This window comes from Crocodylus porosus, unplaced genomic scaffold (genome assembly GCF_001723895.1).
Source record: "Crocodylus porosus isolate Cpor-Errol unplaced genomic scaffold, CroPor_comp1, whole genome shotgun sequence".
NCBI lineage: Eukaryota > Metazoa > Chordata > Crocodylia > Crocodylidae > Crocodylus > Crocodylus porosus.
In genome coordinates, this window is record NW_017728943.1 from 115,817,277 (window position 1) to 115,840,038 (window position 22,762).

At 42.8% G+C, this 22,762-nt stretch overlaps 1 protein-coding gene across 4 annotated transcripts in view; it reads right to left on the minus strand.

Moving 5' to 3' along the window:
- TIAM2 (T-cell lymphoma invasion and metastasis 2) overlaps window positions 1-22,762 on the minus strand; it is a 268,351-nt gene that overhangs the window by 135,321 nt on the left and 110,268 nt on the right. For all 4 annotated transcript variants that reach the window (XM_019550041.1, XM_019550038.1, XM_019550040.1 and 1 more), the window contains 2 exons: window positions 13,990-14,101; window positions 11,756-12,958 (listed from right to left, as the gene is read on the minus strand). In XM_019550041.1, the coding sequence (XP_019405586.1) occupies window positions 11,756-12,952 (1,197 nt within the window). In that variant the 5' untranslated portion in view covers window positions 12,953-12,958; window positions 13,990-14,101. The remainder of the gene's footprint in view (window positions 1-11,755; window positions 12,959-13,989; window positions 14,102-22,762) is intronic.

A 22,762-nucleotide genomic window follows, 5' to 3' on the forward strand; every position in this document is an offset into this window, starting at 1 on the left:
TTTCAGGTACGCCTCCGAGCACATGGAGGGCCCCCGCAATCCTGTGGGATGCTCCACATACTCCGGCAATGCAGGATTCACAAGATGCACTGGTACCACAAGGTACATAGAAAAAACTTTTAAAGCTGTGTCTGTGTTTGAATCACTGATTCTCCGAAACAGCACTGAATCTTCAGATTCAGAGTCAGACGAATCAAATCAGGGACAGCGATTCGAATCAAATAGCTGATTAGGGCCGAATCCGAAATAGAACAGATGCCCGCTTTGCACACCCCTACTGGCAACATAGTGGCAGTATGGCATGACAGGAAGTGTGACTGTTTGGATCGCACATCAGATCCCATAGTGCCTCTATCAGAAGCCTTAGTCTGATGAAATACAGATGTTACTATTTACACTCCTACCTGCCTATAATACAGATGACAACAAGGGTACTTTGGTTTATTTTAACAGTATTTTTACCCTGGGGATGAAATTAAAATTAAATATAGGCAAGGTTTCAATTCAATATTTGACCTTTTAAAAATCATGGCTTTCTGGATTCAGTGATGAAAACTGTTTCAGTGGAGCTCCATTTATTCCACCCTCTAAATATTGGACTCTTATTTCTAGTATGAAGCATAGTTGGCCACTAAAGAAAAACAGGTCTGAACTATAGTTAAACCTGGTAAATTTACCAGGTACCTACCAGAAAGTGTGCTCAGCCTTGTTCCAGAAAACAACGAATGTACCATATTTCCAAATACAGTGGTATTTAATCTCCGATTTACTGAACACACTATTTCAATAGGGGCTTGCAAGCAGATCCAACAGTGTATTCTGTGATCTGTTTACATGATACATGCTTACATGTGGTGACTGTCTCTTCCCCTTGTAGGGCAGGTTTTCTGTGAAGTGGTTTAAGTTGCCTACTCAACAGCATGATTTTAACTTTGCACTGAACATCACACATGACCACTTATGCTCCATTCTTTCAACTGTATGTTAATCTGGAACGTATTGCATGGTCTAGGGTAGGGATGTCCAACTTATCTGGCCCTGTGGGCTAGACAAGGGTCACTGAGCCAGTCAGTGGACCAGATTGGGACTGATCCCCCATGCTGCATCCATGGCATGGGGTCCAACGCCCCGCACACAGCACATGCCAGCCCTGCTCTGGCACATGCACTGTATATAGCACTTGGGTTGGACCCAGCACTGCAAGGAGCATAGGGGTTGGCCTGGGATGCACACTAGTTGCAGCACCTACACCCAACCATCCCTGCAGCCTGGCTCTGGGACTGGTCCAGATAGGACCCCAGGCCATCTGAGGGCACCAGAGCCAAAGCACAGAGCTGGTCCAGCAGGGTGCTGCATTCAGTCTGCACCCTGGACCTCCCATGCTGTATGCAGCACGCACACCATGCTGGCACTGAGTGGACACCAAACTCTAGGACTAGCACATGCTTGCATCCAGTGTAGGAGGCTCAACTGACCACATGAGCTGAAAGTGGTAATGAGGGCCAGCACAGGGCACATGCTGCATGTGGCCTTCCACTCAACTGGCCCTGCGTGATGGCTCTGGCACAGCCTAATTTGAACTAGCCTTGGAGCGAGCATGCAAAGCTGGTCTTGCACAGGCATTGCATGCAGTACAAGCCAGACTGACTGCCTCTACTGCATGTGGGGTCAGTCCAAGACCCACGGGCTGGATCATATGGCTCCACAGGCCCACAGTACATATATTTGACACCTTTGGTCTAGGCCTAATAGTCTGATTCAGCAGAGTACTGAGCATCCTCAACCCTACTGACACCACAGGGTTCTTGGCATTTCACAGATTGGGCTGCAGACTAAATTCCCCTACCATGAACTAGGCCACAGGTCTATGGCCTGATCTTTCACCCTCCCGATTACGTTTTACCGATAGGATTTTTTTTAAGCATCGAAAAAATAAGTGAGAAAGAAAATATTTGTTGCCTTCTGTAGCAAGGGAAATAAAAATAAAAGTCTGACAAATGAGACTGTATAATACCAAAGGACTCTCTAAGCACACCAACCAGAAGCAAAGCTACTACCCAGGAAAGCTCAAGTTTACCCTGCCTCTATAGGGTTATTTGTTTGCACTCTGACTTCTGTGCAAGGATAAAATAAACAAGCACTGGTCTCCTGTGAGCAAGTAACACCAGAAGCTTTGAAAGCTCCCGCCAGTTTTCTCCCCCGCTTCACTTCCAAGTTGGTGCTCATCAGAAAATGCACTGGAAAAAATGATGCCATGTTTAGATAGCACAATGACCTCTAACATACAGCCAAAAACAACACTGACATCCCATCCAGTCGCAGATGTCACAAAAGAGGTCAATTTTCAACATGAAGGCCACTGCCAGTAGGAATCTCAGACATGCTAAGTTTAATTAAAAGATTATGTTTTGGCACAGTACCTTTAAATCTTGCAAGAAACTATTCTAATATTTTAGATCTTTCAGGCCCCATACTCAGCAGGATATGCATGGTTTTCCTGTAAAAGTACATACTCTTAAGATCGTATTGGTCTTTGTCATTTCACCAAGATTATTTACTTGACTTATAGTCGGTGCTCAAAGAGTAAGCCTCTATCTAATCAACAATTTGGCTTTTAATACAGACCATTTGATACAGCCCTTATTAGGGAACAGCAAGAAGCCAGTATGCCTTAGAAGAGTATTTATACTGGAGTAAATCACAAGTGGTACTACTGAAGTCAACTGATTTATACCAGAGCAAACACAATACAAGATGAATAGAAATGCAAAACTCTAGAACTCATGGTTCAGAGATGATGCCTTTTATTAGGCCCAACTAAGAAACCACACACACACACACGCCCTTCCTCAGGCTCAGGGAAAATTCATTGCTGAACAACAAGAAAGATTTCTACACCTCCCTGCCATCTGACACCACCAGCGAAGGAATCCTGCCTGTCCCGAGAAGCAAAGCAGTAAACGGGACTCACCTGTAGCTCCAGATGAGATGCGCACAAGGTGGAGGGAAGAGCCTGCACAGCTCGTTAGCTGCCTTTTTATTCAATTACAACCAGCTGGTGACATCACGGACAGACGCCAGCCGGCAGCTGTGGAGGGGGCAGATAGCCCAGGCAAGGAGCAGCAACGGTCACCAACAGCGAGAGGAGCGGCGGCTGCAAACAACGCGGAGCCAGGAGAGCCAGTGGAGGTGCAGACAGAGCGGAACCAGACCTCCCGGCTGGAGACTGCCCCGGACAACGCTGGGGCTAGAGGCACCTGAGGACGTGGCGGGAAGGATACCAGGGAACAAAGCAACCCACAGGTGGGGTGCCAGAATGACGGGACACAGAGACAGCCTTACCAGGGAGGAGAGACCCCAGGACAGCCCCAAGGGGGTACAGTCGGGGCGGGCATCGCCGCCAGGCAAATAAGAGTATTGAGCAGGAAGTGGGACCTTTGGAAGTGATCGGTTCAGGACGGGCCAGAAGGAAGCTGGGGAGGGCTCAGAGTAGACTGCTTAGCGGATAGGGAGATGCTGGGCAGGCAGCATTTCTTTTGATTGTTTTGTTCATTTAACCCTGGATAAGGGAGAGAGAGCGCTAGGGGAGTGTGCCCACAGATTGAGGCTGAAGGGAAGCATCTGTGAGGCCTGAGTTTTCTTTGATTTTCCATTCCCTGAAAGGAGGGGAGCAGACAAGAAGGGCTGTGGGGCCGAGCTGGCCAGTGATCACCACGACTGGGAGTCGTGGTCACTTAAGGGTAGGCCAGGCAGTGTCACCCCGTGGCTGGGGAACAAGACCCGCAGATGAGGGACGCACCGAAGGTGGCATGAGGCCGGGGTGTAGGAGCCCCGTAGGATCCTGGGCCATGGAGTATCCCGCAAACCGACCCCTTACGCAGGAACATCAAGTTGTGGCGGGCAAGAATGGGGTTGGGGACATGGAGAAAAGACAGCTACTCCGACACCGACAAGATCCCAACAGGTGTTTGACATCTACCTGCAAGGCAAAAACCGCTCGAGAACAGTTAATTGAAGCCCGGCGGTCACACTGTCTTATCTGCACATCAAAGAGCAACTCAGAAAGATACTCTTATGGATCCAGAGGAACAAACTTCCAACGTCAACTTCCTCTGTGCAAAAATGAAGTTTATTTTCTACCTATGGGGACTTTTTACCATCTTTAATTTTCCCTAAGCCCAAAAAAGGATGTCTTTGCCGGAAAGCTTCCAAAAAAAGTTAATTTTTTGTTTGCAATTTTTTAGTTGGTCTAATAAAAGGTATCATCCCTGAACCAAGAGTTCTAGAGTTTTGCATTTCTTTGTCTCAGACCAACATGGCTACCAAATGTATCCCCGATACAAGATCAAAACACTGAAGATGCCTCTAAGTTACAAAGTGTCCTCTAAAAAGCTGCAGGCCAGAGCAATCCTAAATGCCAATCAAAGTCAAAGGGAATAAATTCCCTAATATGCAAGAGTTGAGTGAGAGATGGATTAATATTATTTGGATATTTGTGTTCAGACTAGAGGAAAACCAGCAGTGGAAATCATAGATCTGTGGTGAAAATTACAATAGGCAAAAGTGTGTGGGCAGCACCAATCTCACAAAGTACAAGCAAAGAGACGTGAAGACACCATTTTTAACATTATATAGAAAGTGTGAGCCTGAAAAATAATCATCTCATAGGTTGCCCATAGTAGGGCTGAATCCAGGCACTGACAACCTGCAAGTCTCTGGTGTAAAAAGGGAATTTTCCTCCACCCATTTCTTTAACTCAGTGTTGATATTTTAGTAGTTTCCACTTACTCGTCAAAAACACATGCTCCCTTTCCTAGTCCAAGAAAGAAAGAAAGAAAAATTAAATAAGTAAATTTAAATCTGGTAAATGTATGTATTATTAGCATTTTAAATTATTAACTAGCCAATGATATTCACAAGATTCACCACTAGTCTTGTGAGTCACAGCAAAGAGCAATAGGTTTATTTAATTTGACCATGAACTGCCCTTTTAACAACAGGATTAAATTTGTACTGAAGGGTAATTTGTGCCCCTTCTGTGGCTTCTAAGAGGACCTTAGCAGCTGAAATAGGGAAGATCTGCTGTGCAAGAGAGCATTATTTGGGGTGGCTGTGCAGGGAGAGCATACTTTGCCTGCAACAGGGTAGGGTCAGAGGAAGACATCCATCACTACACAGGCTTAGCTTTCTCAATGGCAGGAGAATATGTTGGAGTTATAGAGCACTACTTTAGCCACTACATCAGATTCAACTCCCTACAACCTAGGAGGAATCATATTTCCTATTTCACAAGCATCAGTCCAACTACTTGGACTGGTTGCAGGGCTAAAGATTTGGCACCTAACTTTTATCTGAAGTTGTGTTGTCCATATTTTCTAGTCACCATTATTAATATATTAGTATCCAGCAGGTATGATCCTTGTAAGAAAAGGTTTTAAGAAACGTACAAATAATGCATTTCGAGTCCGGCTTTGAAAAATATTCAGATGTATGAAATAAAAGCCCTGAATAGAGCCGGGGGAATGTTCTCCCACAATGAACTCATAGAAGATGGCTTGGGTAGCGAACATAGAAATAAAAGATGATCTTTGGTTTCATCTGAAAACTAAACCAGCACTTGAGTGGTGTCCAGAACAGTGTCTTTTCCACAGACAGATCTGAATTTAACAGTTAAGAACCAACCTGATTCTCCTTTATGCTGAAGTCTGGTACACTCTTGTAACGTATCGACTTTCATTTGTAATAACAGGAATCTGAAGTATTCCTAGTATTCCTGTAACATACATCCAGATAGGTCCTTTACAGCCCCAGAGTAGTATATAGGGCTTTTAGCATAACTGAGGCACAGGACCTAAATAGGATGAAATTCTCAGGGCATGCACAACCAACTGGTCCAATGCTATTTGAATTTATAAAGGGGGACTTTATAAACAATCTGAGGTGCTCTCTGATGATATCTTCATTTCTAAAGAGCTTGTAATTTTAATAGTGCTGAAATATATCATCAATACACCCAATCCAATCCAATCTGTAGGCTTTTTTTTCTTCTTTTCCCCTGTATAAGGAGTTTCTGCTAGCTAAATCCTAACTGCATCTATGCAAAAAAGTAACTCTATTTCTATTCAAGCTGCACCCAAAAGAACATCTTTAGGTCACTGATGTGCCCCAGAATGGTTGCAATATTTGCAAAGGAGTCTTTGGCATATCTGGATGCTAAGAGACCTGCAGTGTGGGAAATGCATCAACACTGTTCTGAAGGAAGACATGGTATATGTATGAAACAATGTAAAATAGTGGAAAGAGCAGGATAGGGAATGATGTGGCCCATCAGATTCCATCTTCATCTGGGAACCAACAAACTGCCGATTTTAAGTACAAAGTGGTCTCCTACATTTTCTTATTTTTCTGTTTGCTTTTAAATTCTTTGTTTCCTACTGTACAGTTACATTTTGGTTTACAAATGCAGGCATAACTTGGAAGCAGTTCTAAAAACTATGTCATTACATAAAATGATTCAGGAAGTGTTTATTCTGGTAGCTGAGTTTTATGAAGCATTCACCTTCACACTAAAGTCCTGACCACCCCATAAGGACAATGTAGCTTTTGACCTAGTCCACAACCCTTCTTTGACCCAAATCACTAAAAACATGCACCAACCAGTTTTGTCCATGAAGTAGCTTTTATCACATCCAAACAGAGGCTTCCTTCTCTGCCCACACTTAATACACAATGCTTAGGTCAGAGGTATTAAACAAATGACCTGCAAGCTGGATCCAGCTCATGGAGCCCTATGATCTACCCTGCAGGTCTCAGACTGACCCCATGATCCACATATGACAAGGGAGCTGGTCTGGTGAATAGGCTGGACCCAGCGCTGTGGGCAGGGCACACAGCACTGGATGCCGGTATTGAGCACATGCTGCACGGTGGTGCAGACTGACCTGTGCACTGGCTCTGGCATGCATGGAAAGCCTAGGGCCCAATCAGGATCAGCCCCAGAGCCAGCACAGAGGGTCAGGCTGGCACACATACAGCATGCAGCCCATATCCAAGACTCTGTGCGCTGCATTCACAGGGGCTGTATGAGTTTGATGCTCTTGGCTTAGCTGTACGCAGTTTCTTACCATTTGGGGAAAACTATGCATTGCCTCAGCAGGGGTTAGAGTACTTGGGGTATGTACCAGGAAACTTGGTGCTCCTGCTACTTCATGGCTAGGCAGGCTGCAGGTGAGGCAGAGGCCAATCAAGGGAGTCATGTGACCCAAAAGGGGTTGGGTTTGCAGGATATAAGCCCAGGACCTGAGTTAGGCAGGCAGTCTGACCTGGAAGCCATGGAGAGAATTGCTCCGAAGTAGGAGAGCTGCAGCAAGGCTGCTGAATAACACCTGAGCTGGGGTAGGCAAGACTGGTGATTTAGACATTGAGACTGTAGGGGCAACAGAGGTCTCAACTGGCCTGGGTGTGGGGCCAGGATCCAAGGGACAGGCACCAAGGCCAAGCAGCAGGGCCACAGCTAGAGAGAGTGAAAGGCCAGGGACCTACAGGAATGGTCAGGGACCTGTAGGCCAGGAGAGGCAAGAACTAGCAGGGCCAGGGGCCCATAGCTAAGGAGGGACAGAATTGTTTGGAGGTAATGGTGAGGCCTGAGCCCAGGAGAGGTAGAGAACACAGGCCTAAAAGAAACAGAGGCCTTAGCCCAGGATGGGGAGAAAATGCAGGCCTAAAGCCAAGAGGAGTTGAGATTGTTTGTTTGAGGTATGGAGGTCCAAACCCAGGAGGGGCCAGGACAGTTAAAGGCACTGAGGCTGAAAGTCCCAACAGTGGCAGAGACTGTTCCTGGGTTAGAGGTCTGATTGGAGGCATTGATCAGAGTTGATGGTAGGGCTGAAGGCCCATGGATGAGAGACTGACTGGATTGGGACAATGGGGCTTAAGGCCCAATGATTGGTAACGTCTGTGAGGCTTAGACATGGCTGAAGAGGGAAATGAGGCAGTAATGTCTATATTCAAGAATGTGAGATCTTGCTTGGGAAGCCCTGGGGCAGCCTCTCTTTTTCTAAAAGCATAATTAGGTGTGGTAGGCAAGCCAAAGGAGAGATTGCCCCAAGAAAGTAGAGGAAGGGGGTTCTCCAGGGGCATAACAGCCATGCCTGGGGCAGGACCCTATTACAGGGTGCCAGGACCCTGTAGGGTCCCAGGACACTGGGGAGTACCAAACAATGCTTTGAAAGGTGCTAAGGTATGAGGAGATAAGGCAAGTGTGAAGACATAAGCAGATAAGTTGAGGCTCAGGTTCTACTTGACTACTCCCTTGCCTCCACTTCTTGGCCACTCTGCAACAAGGTAGTAGGCAATCATTGATCCTCTGGATCATGATGTACACAAAGAGATCTAGTCAGGTGCCTGATGAATCCGCTTATATGAAGTCCTGTGATCATCACAACATGACCTTCAACGTGTACGCCTACGTAAGAGTATGGAGGAGTAGAGGCTGTCCAAGACCTACTATCCCCGCTTCAGACCACTAAGACAGAATCCAAAGCCCATACCAAGTACAGACATTCAGTGCCTCCATGGTTGTAGCTTCTGCCAGACAGCAACAGATAAGAACTGATGCTGACTCCCTAATATCTCAGCAAGAGCATGTTTCTGTCAGGGTGATGTCCTGAGAGGGGGGCTTTTCTCCAACCAAGGAGTACACACAAGGCAGTGGGGGCTAGGGTTTTGAGGCACCCCATACACACTCTATGCTGTGGCGGTTGCAATACTGTGGTATAGGAGCCACCTTGCCATGGGTAGCCCTACCACATTGCCACCAGGCCCTCCAGGTAGATGCAGTTTACAGTCACACTTTCTGGACCGCAAGGAGGTAAGCACTGTAATTACTTAGTTTTTGAAGTGGAGGGCAGCTCAATTCATAACAGTTATGGAGGAGTGCTTCAAGTTTAATCAGGGGTGCCTGAGTCTAAAAATGCTGACAATCACTGGGGTACATGTACAGATCAACACATACAGCAATGCACATGGGATATTTCACAAAGAAAAAGGAGAGGGAAAAGGAAAGGAAAAAGAAAAAAAGCCGAGTTGAGCGGGATGACTCTAGTTATGCTACTCTGTGTTCCCAACACTCCTGTGGGGGAGCTGCTTTTAAAGATCAGCTTCTGGGATGCTTGGCAACAGGGGCCCTGCAGCCACTTCACTGTTACATTTCCAGGTATGGCACATGTAGGTATAAGCAGGCCATGCCTGCAAAAGGACCTCATTTAGAGAGTGACAGATTGTTGTAGACCTAGAACACTCCAATGTTATGTGGCCTCAGAACAGGGTAAATCAGACAAAGTATTTCCAAGTCAGACAAGTATTAATGCTATTTGTATATGGCACTTGTGCAACTATCTGGAATACTGTTCACAATTCTAGTCACCCATGGTCAAGAAAGATGAATTCAAGCTACAACAAATACAGAGGAAAATAATTAGGATGATCAGGAATGGCTATAAATGGTACGTTTACCATATCTGGCAGCAGAACACTATCCCCTCAGGCACAAATGCAAAGCTTAAGAGGCTGTCTCCTAAACTGGGAACAGTGTAGCTGCATCCATACCATGTCACTGGTGGCCTAATTAGCATGGGCAGGAGCTAATTAACACTATGGAGAGACTTTGCCAATTAGCCTGCCTAAAGCAGTAAATATGACTATGGTTATGAAGGAAGCCTGCCCCAGAGCAGTGCAACATACATGAACACAACACTCCAGGGCACCAAATCAATGTGGCCTAAAAGTTTGGCTTGTTTAGTCTAAAACAAATAAAGGCTGATCAAGGATGTCATTGTTTCCTATAAACACATGGAGAGGATGGAGAGCTGGGGAGGGGGATAGGGAAAGAGGAAAAAGGGACAGAGAATGGAGAAGTCCTGTTTAAGCTAAAGGACAGTAACGGCACAAGAACAAATAAGTACTGGCCAGGAATAAATTGAGGCTGCGAATTAGAAGGTTTCTAACCAAAAAGTGTGCAATTCTGAAACAGTCTTCCAACAGGAGAAAGTGGGGAAAGAGAAAAACTTTGCTGCTTTCAAGAGAGAGCCTGATGAGTTTATGGGGCAGATTATATATGACATATTTATTTACAGTAGCAGGAGACAGGACTCATCACTCAAGAAGCCCCGTCCAGTCTTACTTTCTGGTGAAAAGGGAAAAGCAGCCAACTGGCTCTACAGTGGTAGTTATGAGTCCTATTTACTTAGCAAAACAACTATGTGTGAACTGTCAACCAGAGGACAGTTATAAGCTGCTGGCAAGGGCAATACGTGGTTAGCCACCACAGTAACTTAGGGTAGCTAAGTACAAACAGTCCAAAAAGCCCTGAATCAATTAAATCTTCACAGGCTAGTCTAAACTGTATAGAGCGAGCTGATAAGCAAGTGAACATTCACTTTTCATTCTGGAAATGCAGCCATGTGCCTGCAGTGACCCAGGCCAGAAGCTGGGGGGCACTACAGCATGCCTCCCTGCTTGGCTAGACAGAACAGACAGCTTGGACCAAGGCTAGCCTGCCCACCCTGCAACAGGGCTTTGTGAGGGGGTGCTAAGCATGCTGGGGGACTGAGTCGACTTGAATCTGGAAGGGATCAATAAACTGATTTAACCTACATCAGTGAAGTCTGATGCTACATCTATCCAGGTTTATCTTAAACCAGTTTCAGCCGTTTTGAAAGAGGTTTATGTGCACTGAACTTCTGTTGTGTTGCAGATTTACAATACAGTTGTAAACACTTACAACACAGCTGTCTCTGAACCCATCATATTGAAAGTTTGCAAGGCTAAAGACCTGACAAGGAAACTGAGACTACAGGCAAGTTATCTCACATTTTAACTCTGTTGTAGCTAAGTCCCATTAAGGCACTGGTTGCCTCTTACTCAAGCCCAAACTCTTTCAAAATAAAATATCATGACTAGTATGGAGGCTCATTTCTACCTACCAGAAACATTTCCCTGCGTTTAGGGGAAAGCAGTTCAGCCTGTACACATACAAAGGTGATGCAAAGCAGAATCGTACACCACATACATCAGCCTGAAAACCTCATAATATATAGCAGAAGTGTACTATTGAGTCTCTGTTTAGAGCAGTGATTCTCAACTAGGGTGCAGGGCACCCTATGGTGCTCTGAGATCCATTGAAGGGTGCCACAGGAAGTGTGAGGAAATAAGCAAATAAGGGCAGTCTCAAGGTTTCAGGAGTGAGGAGATAAGCAAGTTTTGTATCCAACAGTCTTTTCCTAAGTAGATATAGGAGGCCAATAAAACAAAACAGGGAATACTTGCAAAGACACTTACAATATATTCTTTCCCATCTCTAAGGATTTGCTTTACTGAACTTTTCACATTGTTCATAGACATTTTAATTCCTATAAACTATGGTCTATCTATAAGATCAGGTTTTACTCTGCTTTAACAATGATATTATTTTAAAAGCTACAGTTTATATCATGAAAAAATGAGCTATTTCAAAAGCTACTGCACTGATGTATTTTCTTCTGCAAACGATAGCTAGAGACATCTGGGGGAAAAGAGGTAGGACAGGAGGTGAAATTGATCATTAAAAAAAAAAAAAAAAATCTTTTTTTGGTTAAAATTTCAGAATAAAACTGATGTCAGAATTGCATAAGTAACCAGAAGGACACTAACCACCAATTAGTTTTATGGTAAAAAGCAAGCAAGTGGAAGATATCAACAAACAGCCTTCAGCACATACCTGCAGCTTTCTTTTTTTCCTGGAGAGGCTTCCCGTCCAGTCACTGATACGTCGCATTCGGCTTTTTAAACTATCCTTCTTGGACGCATCTTCGTTTAACGGTTTAGACTTTCTACATGGGAGGGTGTAAGAGAAGTACTGTGTAGGGCCCTGGTGCTCTACTCTGGAGGGAACATCAATGTCTGAGGCAAATGAAACACAGTTGCTCAAACTAGCAGGAGTACTGATGTATTCATCAGACAGCCTGATGCCTGAGGCCGGGCTTCTTTCCAAATTTGTATCCTTGTACAGATCACGGAGAGAGGAAAGAGATGAACTTTGGTTAAAGGGCTTCTGGCTGTCATTTGGGGGAAAACTGGCATGAATGCTTGTATCTGGAGTGCTCCTAGTAAGGTATGACCGATCCAACTCATTGATGTTCCCAGTGTTGCCCCAGGGAGAGTCATACCATGAAGACTCTGAGCTTAGGGAGCTCCCTTTACTGGATCGAAGTCTTGAGTCAGTTGGTGACAAACGATGGCTTGAAGAGTAGTCGGTGCTGGAGTTCCTCCTCACTTCAAGCAGGTTATTCGACTTAGATTCTAAAGCTGGCGAGTACCTCAACAGCTGGACTGGTCCACTGGCCTCCTCCGTAGGCACTTGGTCATTGCTGCTGTTGTGGAACTCCACCCTTAAACAGCCGTCCAGCTTCCCCAGTGTTTTAATAAGAACTCGTGGGCTCTTCCTGTCCTCTGATGGTGGGGTTGATGCCACACTCTCATTCTTTCCATAACAATTTAAAATGTGTCCATTGCAATCCCTGGAGGCAACCTGATTACTTGCAGCTTCAAGGCCAATATAATGGAAACCATTCTCAGGCAAGAATGCCATATTACTCCCCTGGCAGTAGTTCCCCGAGGCATTTGTGCTGTGTTTGGCACAGATATTGCTTTTAGAGACCTTGGCCACTGTGTCACTGAGTCTAGACGAATAAGGCTGATTACTCTTGAAATGGGAGAGGCAACTTCTGGCTAGGGACCGTGATTTGTAGTTTGAGCCACTGTTGTTGTGTCCCCAACCATGCACAGAGCAGGACTTATCATCTTTTGCAAGAATGCCACGAATTTTCAGAGAGCAAGGCTTCTGCTTGGCACTGGGTGCAGCAGGAGTATGATTTTTTGATCCCTGAAGGCTGTACTGGCTTTCTGAATTCCCCATTTTCCGCTAAACGAAGAAGACTTTCGTTAGGAACAGGATTCAGAAGGTGAAAAAATAAAAGCAACAGAACAATTTTGCATCCTACGCAGGAGCACAGCCTTTCCTGTAGTACGAGACAACTTCCTAAAAAGAGACTGTTTGCAGCATTTTAATAATTTATGCTTTTATTTTTTTTTAGAAAGAAATTTAAGAAACCTCATTCTTTATACGGTCTGTTAGCATCTGCTGAAAAACTGGAGTCTACGCCTATTAAAATCACATCAGCACCTCCCTCCTTCCACACCCCTGGCAATAGCTTTCTCTTATAAACTTGCAAAATCTTTGGCTCCCAAGAACAATAGCATAATGAAAGAGGCAGCAAGATAATGATTACTTAGATGCAAGTAAACTGTACTTTCAGAAAAATCCTTTTTTTTGCCAGGAGACATGCAAACTGCAGTTTCAGCTCGACTAGCTTCTATGAAATAGAATGTTTAGTAAACCCCTACTTCACATTTAGAGACAATCCAAAAAATAAAAAAAGACTTGGTTATTGAATAGTTTTAGCCTTCCTTTCAATGCAAAGCTGTACTGTGTTTCTGCAGCACATGGCTTTTAGTAAAGAAAATGTCGAACAGCTATTTCAGCAAGTGTTATTCTCAGAGTAGCATGCATGAGTAGCCCAACTGCTAATGTAAGAAGGCTACAAAATACGGTCCCAAAATTGCACACTTGGAAATAAAAAGGCCAAAGTCCATGTTCACTTATCTGGGTTCCAACTCTATTGGGTCCAATGCAAACATAAAACAATAAAGATTTTTTATTGACCTAAAACATCCTAAATTTCATATTGATACAAACTGTCCCTCTCATTACATCAACTACCATATTACCAGACTAATTAAGTAAATTTATAAAGCTTCATTACAACTTTGTCAGAATTCACTCTGTAAAAGCTGATCCATTATTCTTTTATGTGTACATTTAATATTCTCCTTTCCCTAATCCATTTTTCTTTTTTGATTTAGAGATCCAGCATATAATAGGAAAAGATATACCTGTAAAATTGCTGTTAAATAAGGGCACAATTAATAGTCAGCATACTTCACACAACCTTGATAGCCAGCCACCACACTTCCCACAAAAGAGACGGGCTTCCATCAAGACTTTCTGGAAAACATGAATAAAAAGAGGGAGAGGGGGAATGAGCGAGTGAAACAAACAAATACTTTAATTGATACCATATGTAAATCAACATAAAATAATCAGACAGAATGAAGGTAATATAATTGGTTTGCTTTTATACTTTAGGTATGATTTTTTTTTAATGATTTTCTTAATTACTGTGAAATTACTGCAATGCAATGGAACGTGTAGCATAGTTTCTTCCTTTCAAATCCTTTCTCCATTTTCAATGATGGACTCGGCACAAATTTTCAGGACTCTGCATCTGGCTTTTATAACATCAATTAGAATTCACCAGGTTGTGCAGCTATCCATTATAATTTGGAACGCTTACTAATGAGGGAAAATTTTTGTGTTTGTTAAATCTATGGCTGAATTCCAACCATGACCCCAAAGGTGAAAGGCCACTTAGTAATTCACTCAACCAACCAGCTAGAAACATCTCTCTTTAGATTTATTCTGATTTTAAGTTAATCTGCCAGTAAAACTACAAAAACAGCAGTACCAGGCATGGCACACACCAAAAGGTAACAAGACAAAAGCTACTATTGACAGGCTAAATACCTCAGCTGTTCACATAAGCACACAAGGGCTGTAATTCAGAACAAGAGGACAGGATCTGATTTTCACAGAATGTAACAGCAAGTTATTGACTGAAAGTGGTCAGTAAAAAAAGAAAAGAAAATGCATCACTGATGATTATGCTTTAGTTTTTTTATTATTATAATTAGAACAGCATTTAATGAATATGCTGTTAACAAAATTCTTCCATTCCCTCAAGTAAATCAGTTTACAATAAAAATACTCATCTTAACAGACAAAGGCAAAAAAGCACATTGAAGGGTTTGACTGCTTTTGTAAGAGACAGAAAATATGAAATATCTGTTTGTCTGTCTTAAATATTATGAACCACACACACGATCACCATAATTCTTCAGTCAGGTATGCATTTTACTAATCTTTAGGTTGCCGAGTTAAAAAAGTAACAGAATAGCATAAAGAATGCCTTGCAACCAAAAGCCTGTCTAACTTATCCCAATAACGCAGTTGGTCCAAAAAAGACAGACATCGCCCACAAAAATCCTTGCCTCTTGCAAACTAGTATTAAAGCGTCCTAACAGAGTTCTGGATGACAGTCACCAAATAAATGGCTGATGCAGAATCCTTACAAGAGGCAAGGAATTCTGCAAGACGGTACCGTCTACTGTCTACCCTGCTCTGTGGTGCTACATCCTTGCACAATAATATTTTAACCAAAGTATTGTTGGAAACTTCTACTGTGTGGGGACTTGGATAAAATCTTATGATAAAAACCTGTGTCTTGGTTTTTCTTTTTAATAACTACAAAGGCCTATAACACCATAAATAAAGCAGCATATACTGAGCACTGAGTTGACAAAAAAGGGAAAAAATGTTAAATTTAAAATGAAAAAAAAGCTACCATAAGTTTGCAGGGGGCAAATACCGAAACTTTATCAAGTCCCTAACTTCTGGTTAAGTGTGAAATCTTGGGAAAACTGTTCTCATCATTCCAGTAGGAGGTAGTTTATATTCAGAATCTACATTAGAAGCATAAACTGCATTCACAAGGAGACTTTGGAGAAGCTTATTTCTATTCATAAGGGAAAACTGAACCAAATTTGTCTAAAGCAGCAAGCAAAAAGACCATCTGGTCCCCATAGAGATTGTGCACTGGATGGGTAATCCTTTTAACAGAGTGGAGAGTGAAAAGGCTGCTATTATGGACCTCAAAAGCTAGGCATTCAGTTCTCTGAGACTCAAGCCACTGATGCAACTTCTTTTATTAAGATATTATACAATACACGTATCCCATAATGGGTGAATGAATGAGGTTAGCTAAGGGCATAGTGTCTGTAGACAAGGGTCACAGTCAGTGCGAAAAATAGTGAACAGTACAACAGAGTCAACAAAATCCACAGAAATAGTGAGAAGGGATTTTTCTCACCCCCTGGCAATTCAGACAGCAAAAATATCCTGAAACTTTTATATCAATATATTAGCAAATCACGATAACTGCAAGACTGCACGGTGAATTAGCAACTTCGGAATCAGATGGAGTCACTGTTGTTTTAAATCTGTAGAAAGATTTTCTTTCCATGAACTACAACATAGGCAAGTTGGAGGGGACTGGTTCGGTGCTAAATGCAGCACAACACTGAGAAAGGGAACCAGGCTCCAGTAGTTTCCTTTTCTTTGATTTTGGAAGGTGATGTATTTTGAAACTCTTAATTCTAGAAGTGGGAATGACACTGTAAGGGAGTAAGTCTGTTTACATGTTAAGAGTAAAAAAAAATATTTGTCATGATATCTTTTTATCCTAGCACAAGCAGTACATTCTCCCATTAGTGCACAGGGGGGAGGGAGGACAGAGGGGGAGGTGGATACTTCTTATAAACAAAGCTAGCTCCTATTATTCTTTTCTTTCATTAAAATCCCATATTTACTGTGTGGCTCAAACACGATACAAACCCCCATTTTTTTTCTTTGACTTTCAATTATACACATATTCCACAAAAATAAGTCTTATGCCTTCACCCTGTGTTCCTTGACTCTTAAAAATGCAACTGTACGAGGACCACTCCAGAAACCCCCACCACAGCCAATAATTAATGTAAATCATAACCCAGCAACTAGGAACATATTTCACATCTTTCTGATCTTCCATATAATATTTTATCAGTCCCTCTTGGCTCAGAAAAACAAACCCAGCTGCACCCCATCATTAATACCCACAGGGCTCCATCACAAACACCTCCAGCTGTGGCAGGATGCCAAACTGCTTCACAAATGTTATAAAATAGTGCCCTTCTTGGGAATAAAGAGAACACATGTAGAGAATCACTTTGCAGCCTTCAAGTAACTCCCCCCATCACTTGTTAACATTTGAGAATTATAGATTTTTAAAGATATTTTACCCAACACTCACTTCACTAAGACCCGTACTTTATGCAAAAAGCAAAGACTAATTTTGCATCTCCAAACATATTAAGTGAAAACAAGCATTTATTATGAAACCAAAAACAATAATGTGTTTGGTATTAGATTTGCTTACAAGTAGCAACAGCACAAAGAGGAAAGGAAGCTTTCATAACTAAACAACAAACTGTTTATTGTGTGGCTCACTGCAGCCAAGGATGACAAAGCTTCCTGAGCTAGTTATGCTCAGCAGGGCAACATACCAAACACAGCATGACAAATTGGGTCCGGTCATCTCCCTTTGTCCAGTACAATGCTACCGCTGATGTTCAGACGTCTCTAAATTTAAAACCAGAGGAGGATTCCCTTCTCCATGCTCTCTCTGCAGAACTAGAACTGCAGACTCCACAATGGGTACCCCAGAAAGACGTATTCTGTAACCTAAGGTTATTTGCGAACATGTCCACAGAAGAGATGAGAGAAACTCAGGTGTACTTGCGAGAGCATTTTTACAAGAGAAAAACTCACAAGGGAGAACTTCCAAGTTGACAGATGAAAAATCTTCTCCCAGAAGGGACACATTACCACTGGGAGAAACTGAGCGAACACTTGTATACTTGTCACTTCTACCAAGAGCATGGTGAATCACCCGGGATAAATGTGATACCTGTACCCGGCCCTAAAAAGGAAGCATCTGTATCATCTTTACATAGCAATTTAGTAGATTTCTATGCCTGAGGACAATTTCCTGACCACCCATGGGGTTGTCCTACTAAAACAAATTTTGACTGCATCCTTGTGCAGCCATGAATTTATCTACTTTAGCTACTTTCATGTAACATTTTGGTCATCTTCATTTATCTTGTTGGGTACTACGAATGAAACACCCCCACGTATCGGACCAACAAAAGATCTGTGTATCATTTAAGTCCTTCATAAACCCTATTTTAAAATATCTACCAATTCCCTTCAGGAAAGAGAATTTCATCCTAAAAGAACGTAGCATCACTGCTATAGTGCTAAAAACAGCAATACAAAGGAATCTGAGACCGGATCAGAAAGCAGCTTCACCCTTAGAAAACTACTAGAAAGTAAATATTTAGGCTAATGAATTCTTTCTATTAAGGGCTGATCAACATAGTCATCATGCTTCCATCTACAAGCATTGGACATCAATAACTTGATAGGACAAAGAGTCTCTTAGCAATATTCAAGCTCATATATATAATTTTGCACAGATTAGAATTTGTGAACTGCCCTGAAAAAGAGAGATGTTTCTGAAAGAGTCCTACATGATACTTTCCCTCCACAGTCCATTTCCTTACAACCTTAATTTTTCAGCAAGGTAAGAGCTTTCTTCAAGGCTGAGTATAAAACATTACAAATGGTCTTTTTCCATGCAGTAAGTGAGGGTTCAACAGGAGAAGCATGCACAATAATTACCCAGTTGGTGACTGGAAGTTATGTTGATACACCCATATTAAATGTAGTGATGGAAAAATCCTGAAACTTCATATTGCTTTTTGCATGTCAAGGCCTACAAAAGAGATTTTCTGGTTTGGGAGAATTGGTCAACATTGGGAAGTCAGCCAGAAGACAAGAAGGAGAGCGTCTTACCAAGGGTAGAAAGGCAATTTAGGACACAAATGTGAGAAGGCCCAACTTTCATAGTCGGTAGAGTCGGAAGGGACCTAAGCAGATCACCAAGCCCAACCCCCTGCCATGGGCAGGAAAGGATGCTGGGGTGAAATGACTCTGCATAGGTGGCTGTCTCTAGCCTCCTTTTGAAGACCCCCTGGGTAGGGGCAAGCACCACTTCCCTTGGAAGTTGGTTCCAGCTTCTAGCCTCCCTGAACGTGAAGTAGTGCCTCCTGATGTCTAGCCTGAATCTACTTGCTGTCAACTTATAGCCATTGTTCCTTGTTACCCCCAGTAGTGCTCAGGGAAACAGAGACTCTCCCACTGCCTGCTGGTCCCCCTTGGCAAGTTTATAGGTGGCCACCAGATCCCCTCTCAGCCTTCTTTTGTGGAAGCTGAACAGGTGCAGGTCCCGTAGTCTCTCCTCATAGGGCCTGCCCTGCTGTCCCCTGATCATGCGAGTGGCCCCCCTCTGGACCCTCTCCATGCTGTCCACATCCCTCTTGAAGTAAAGTGCAGTGCCCACAACTGGACGCAGTACTCCAACTGCGGCCTGACCAGTGTCGCCTACAGGGGAAGGATCACCTCCTTGGACCTGCTTATGATGCATCTATGGATGCATGACAAGGTGCGGTTAGCCTTACTGACCGTGTCCCCACACTGGCAGCCCATATTCATCTTGGAATCAATAGCGACTCCAAGATCTCAGGACAGTAGCTGAAAAATCTTAGTACCTTATAGTTCTCTCCGGTAGGAAGCAATTTTACATGCCAGTCTGCATTCCTAGAAAACATTATAGGAATAGGGTGGGTGAGCAATCACTCATCAAACTATCATTTTCACAATGCTCACCTAAGTGAACTCAGGAGTTGACACGCAAAAGTAATGTGCATGGAAGAAAGCATGCATCTGTAGGAGTCAGCAACTAGAGTCCACAGAGTAGCAATGTTTAGCAGCGCCCTGCACCACACCATGCCGCACTGCAGCCCAGTGGCAAGGAGAAGCAATAACTGGGTCCTAACACGAAGTCATCTCAGTGTTATCTCCAGCCACTGGAAAATACTGTCGACTGCCAATCTAGAAAGTCAAGAAAATTTTTTTTTACTATTCTATCAGTGCCTATATTGCTCTCAAATTCTAGACTGAAGTAACTGAACACACTGTAGGGCCATGTCCAGACGAGCCCAACAGCCTTACTTAGGATCCTAGGCACCTCCAAGGCTGCGGCAGAGATGATTCTGCCAGGCAAGCTCTGCTTTTTAGCAATGTGCACTGCTCGTGAATGCACTGCTCCACTTTTTTCTGTGGGATATCCAGGGGTCAAAACAAAATTCCACGGGGGGAGGGAGGGGGGAAAGAAGGTGGAGAGCAGCGCAAGCACGGGCACCATGCCCTTGCAGCATTTGCAGTGCCCCATAACACACAGCCATGCTCATCTGGATGTAACCCAGGAGTCTATAGGAAGACCAATCAAATGGGAGCTCATGCTAATAGATGAAAAATAGATTTCTTTATGGCAGTTAGTTTCTCTAAAAAGTATGTGCTTTCCAATTTCTCTTATGGAAACAAGATTTGATTGGCACTATCTTTTATTGGACCAACTTGATAGTTAAGAAAAATGTTAGACAAGTTTTTGAGCACAAAACACTCTGGCCCAAACCTGTCCAATAAAAAGATATTATTAAATAAAACATTGCCCTGTGCATATTCCCTGCACCATCATGGCTACACCACCACCACAACATTAGTACTTTCTGTTATAGAAGCACTTAGGAGTACTTGGCTCTGATTTTTGGTGGGAGATGCTGTGGAAAATCTTCTGTTCCATTTACTTGCTTGCTTATTGCTTTTGTTTATATTTGGTTATGTTTGACAAAAAGAGACAGAGAGAAAGATCCATACCAGAGAGGTGCAACAGAATATAATAAAATATTGTACCTGAAGAAGGATCTAAAGACAGTATTCCCCAAACAGACCATCAACCTTAAATAATTGCCCATTGTTAAGTGCAGCAATTTGGCCTCTAAAAGAACTTCCTGAGGGATGGCTAACGCGGAGTCAAAGAGACTGAACGGAAGTGCTGGACACTATTACAGGTTTTAAGGCCAGAAAGGATTATTTTAGCTATATATTCTGGCCTCAGCTGACAACCCCTGGTATGCAACACCAGTGCTTCAATCAAGGAACCCCTATGGTCTGAAAATCCTTAAGGAATGCCAGTAAGGATAATTTGCTTTGCAGCCAAAACATACTAGTCTCTACTTTTTCTGTTAATTACAAAAAAGTGCAGTCTAAGGTGACTTCAAAACACAAGAAAAGCAAAGACCCTTTACAAAGGACAAACAAGTCAGGGACCTAATGATGAAATAAACCCAAATGACTACACTTTTGCTAGCCAGGATTTAAACTGAGTGTGCAGTATTCCTGGATTTTGTACATATTTTCCAAGAAGATGTAAGAGATAGGGTTTTTATATTTTGATTGCCATTACATGCAGCTTTTGAGATATTTTTAATGTGGAAGATTTTCTGGAAGCATCATTGGTGATACCTTTCCAAGCTCAAGATGGCAATGGTGGGTCACCCCCATTTCACATCTGTAGATGAGAGAGGGGGATGATGATTGCTTTATAGACCCAGAGTTTGGTAGCGTATTGAACGGCAGGGATGGTTGCTTTGGATACTTTGATCGTCAAGCAAAAACATCCCAGACTGAAAAGCCCTCCATCCAGTTGCTATTTGATGTCAATTTTGGAAGGCAGGCTATCCTTAACAAGCCATAACTACATTTTATGTATTCATTTGTACAGACATGTGAAACAGATGTACCATGTTAGACAGCTAGTGCTCAACATACAGCTTGCATTGACATAGACGACCAACACTAGGCAGGAGAGAACCAGAATCGTCAAGAAGCAACAAAGCCAGAGGGCATATGCAAAGGGTCATGGAATACTTCTGTTCTATATTTTCTTTGAGAAACCCAATAGAGGCACTTGAGAATTGCCATCTGCAAAATGCAATGACAATGTCTACTGAAAAGCTGGACTGCAGGGAAGACATGGTGCTGTCAGCATCTTCACAAGCACAGCTGACCTGTGTCAAATAAGAGCACCACAGGAAACTGTCATCTAGACTAGTTGTGCTGCAATTGTGCAGAATTTGAAAGTATTTCAAAGAAATAAAAAACATTGCTCCCTCATAAGAAATCTGCCGATTTGTTGATTTCTTTTGCCACGGATGTGGTCTGAGATGCAATAGGTTTGACCTGAAAACAAACTGCTTCCTAGCTTCCTTTAACTCAAGGCAATCAAATTACAAATGGCTTCTTTCAGTGACAGGGCAATTTCTAATAGGTTTTCTTTTAAGATCAAATCACAGATGGACCCTCCTTTGCCTAAGAGTCAAAACACCATCAATTTTAAAATGGCTTACATCCTACCAAGTCTTCCAAGTGATCTATATCTGCCTCTCAGCTCTTCTATCATGGATGGCTTGTGTAGGAAAGATGAGTGTATGTGTTTTTTGAGTTCCACAAACATATATTATTAGAAGCACTTTGTTTTTAAATTATATCCTTTGTCCACTTGGGTTGCAGTACAATACAGCAGTGACATAGAAAGCAAGAATGCAAGTTTGATGTCACTTGAGAAAAAAACAAATACAAAACAAAACAAAGACCTACACATGAATCTTGGTGTAAAAGAACCAAGGATGCACATTAACATTACTGCTAATGTAAAAGCTGAATTTCTTACTAGAAGTGGTTTACCGTATTTGAGAACTATGCATTTTGATCATGCTTTCAGAAAATAAGAAGCAGATTTTTGATTCCTACAGTCCCAATCACATTCCTATTACATAAGTACACCATAATAATTGTACCGTGGTGTTCTTGGCAGAATATTTTGCATTATATACCACTGTATTCAAGGAATGAATAACCAAAACACCACAAGTATGTCTTTTTTTATGGGATTATTTAGCCCAACGACGTCATTTGAAGCTAGCATATGCATCTACTTCACTTATTTTACTCTAAAGAGTTGCATTTCCTAGAGCTTAAAAACTA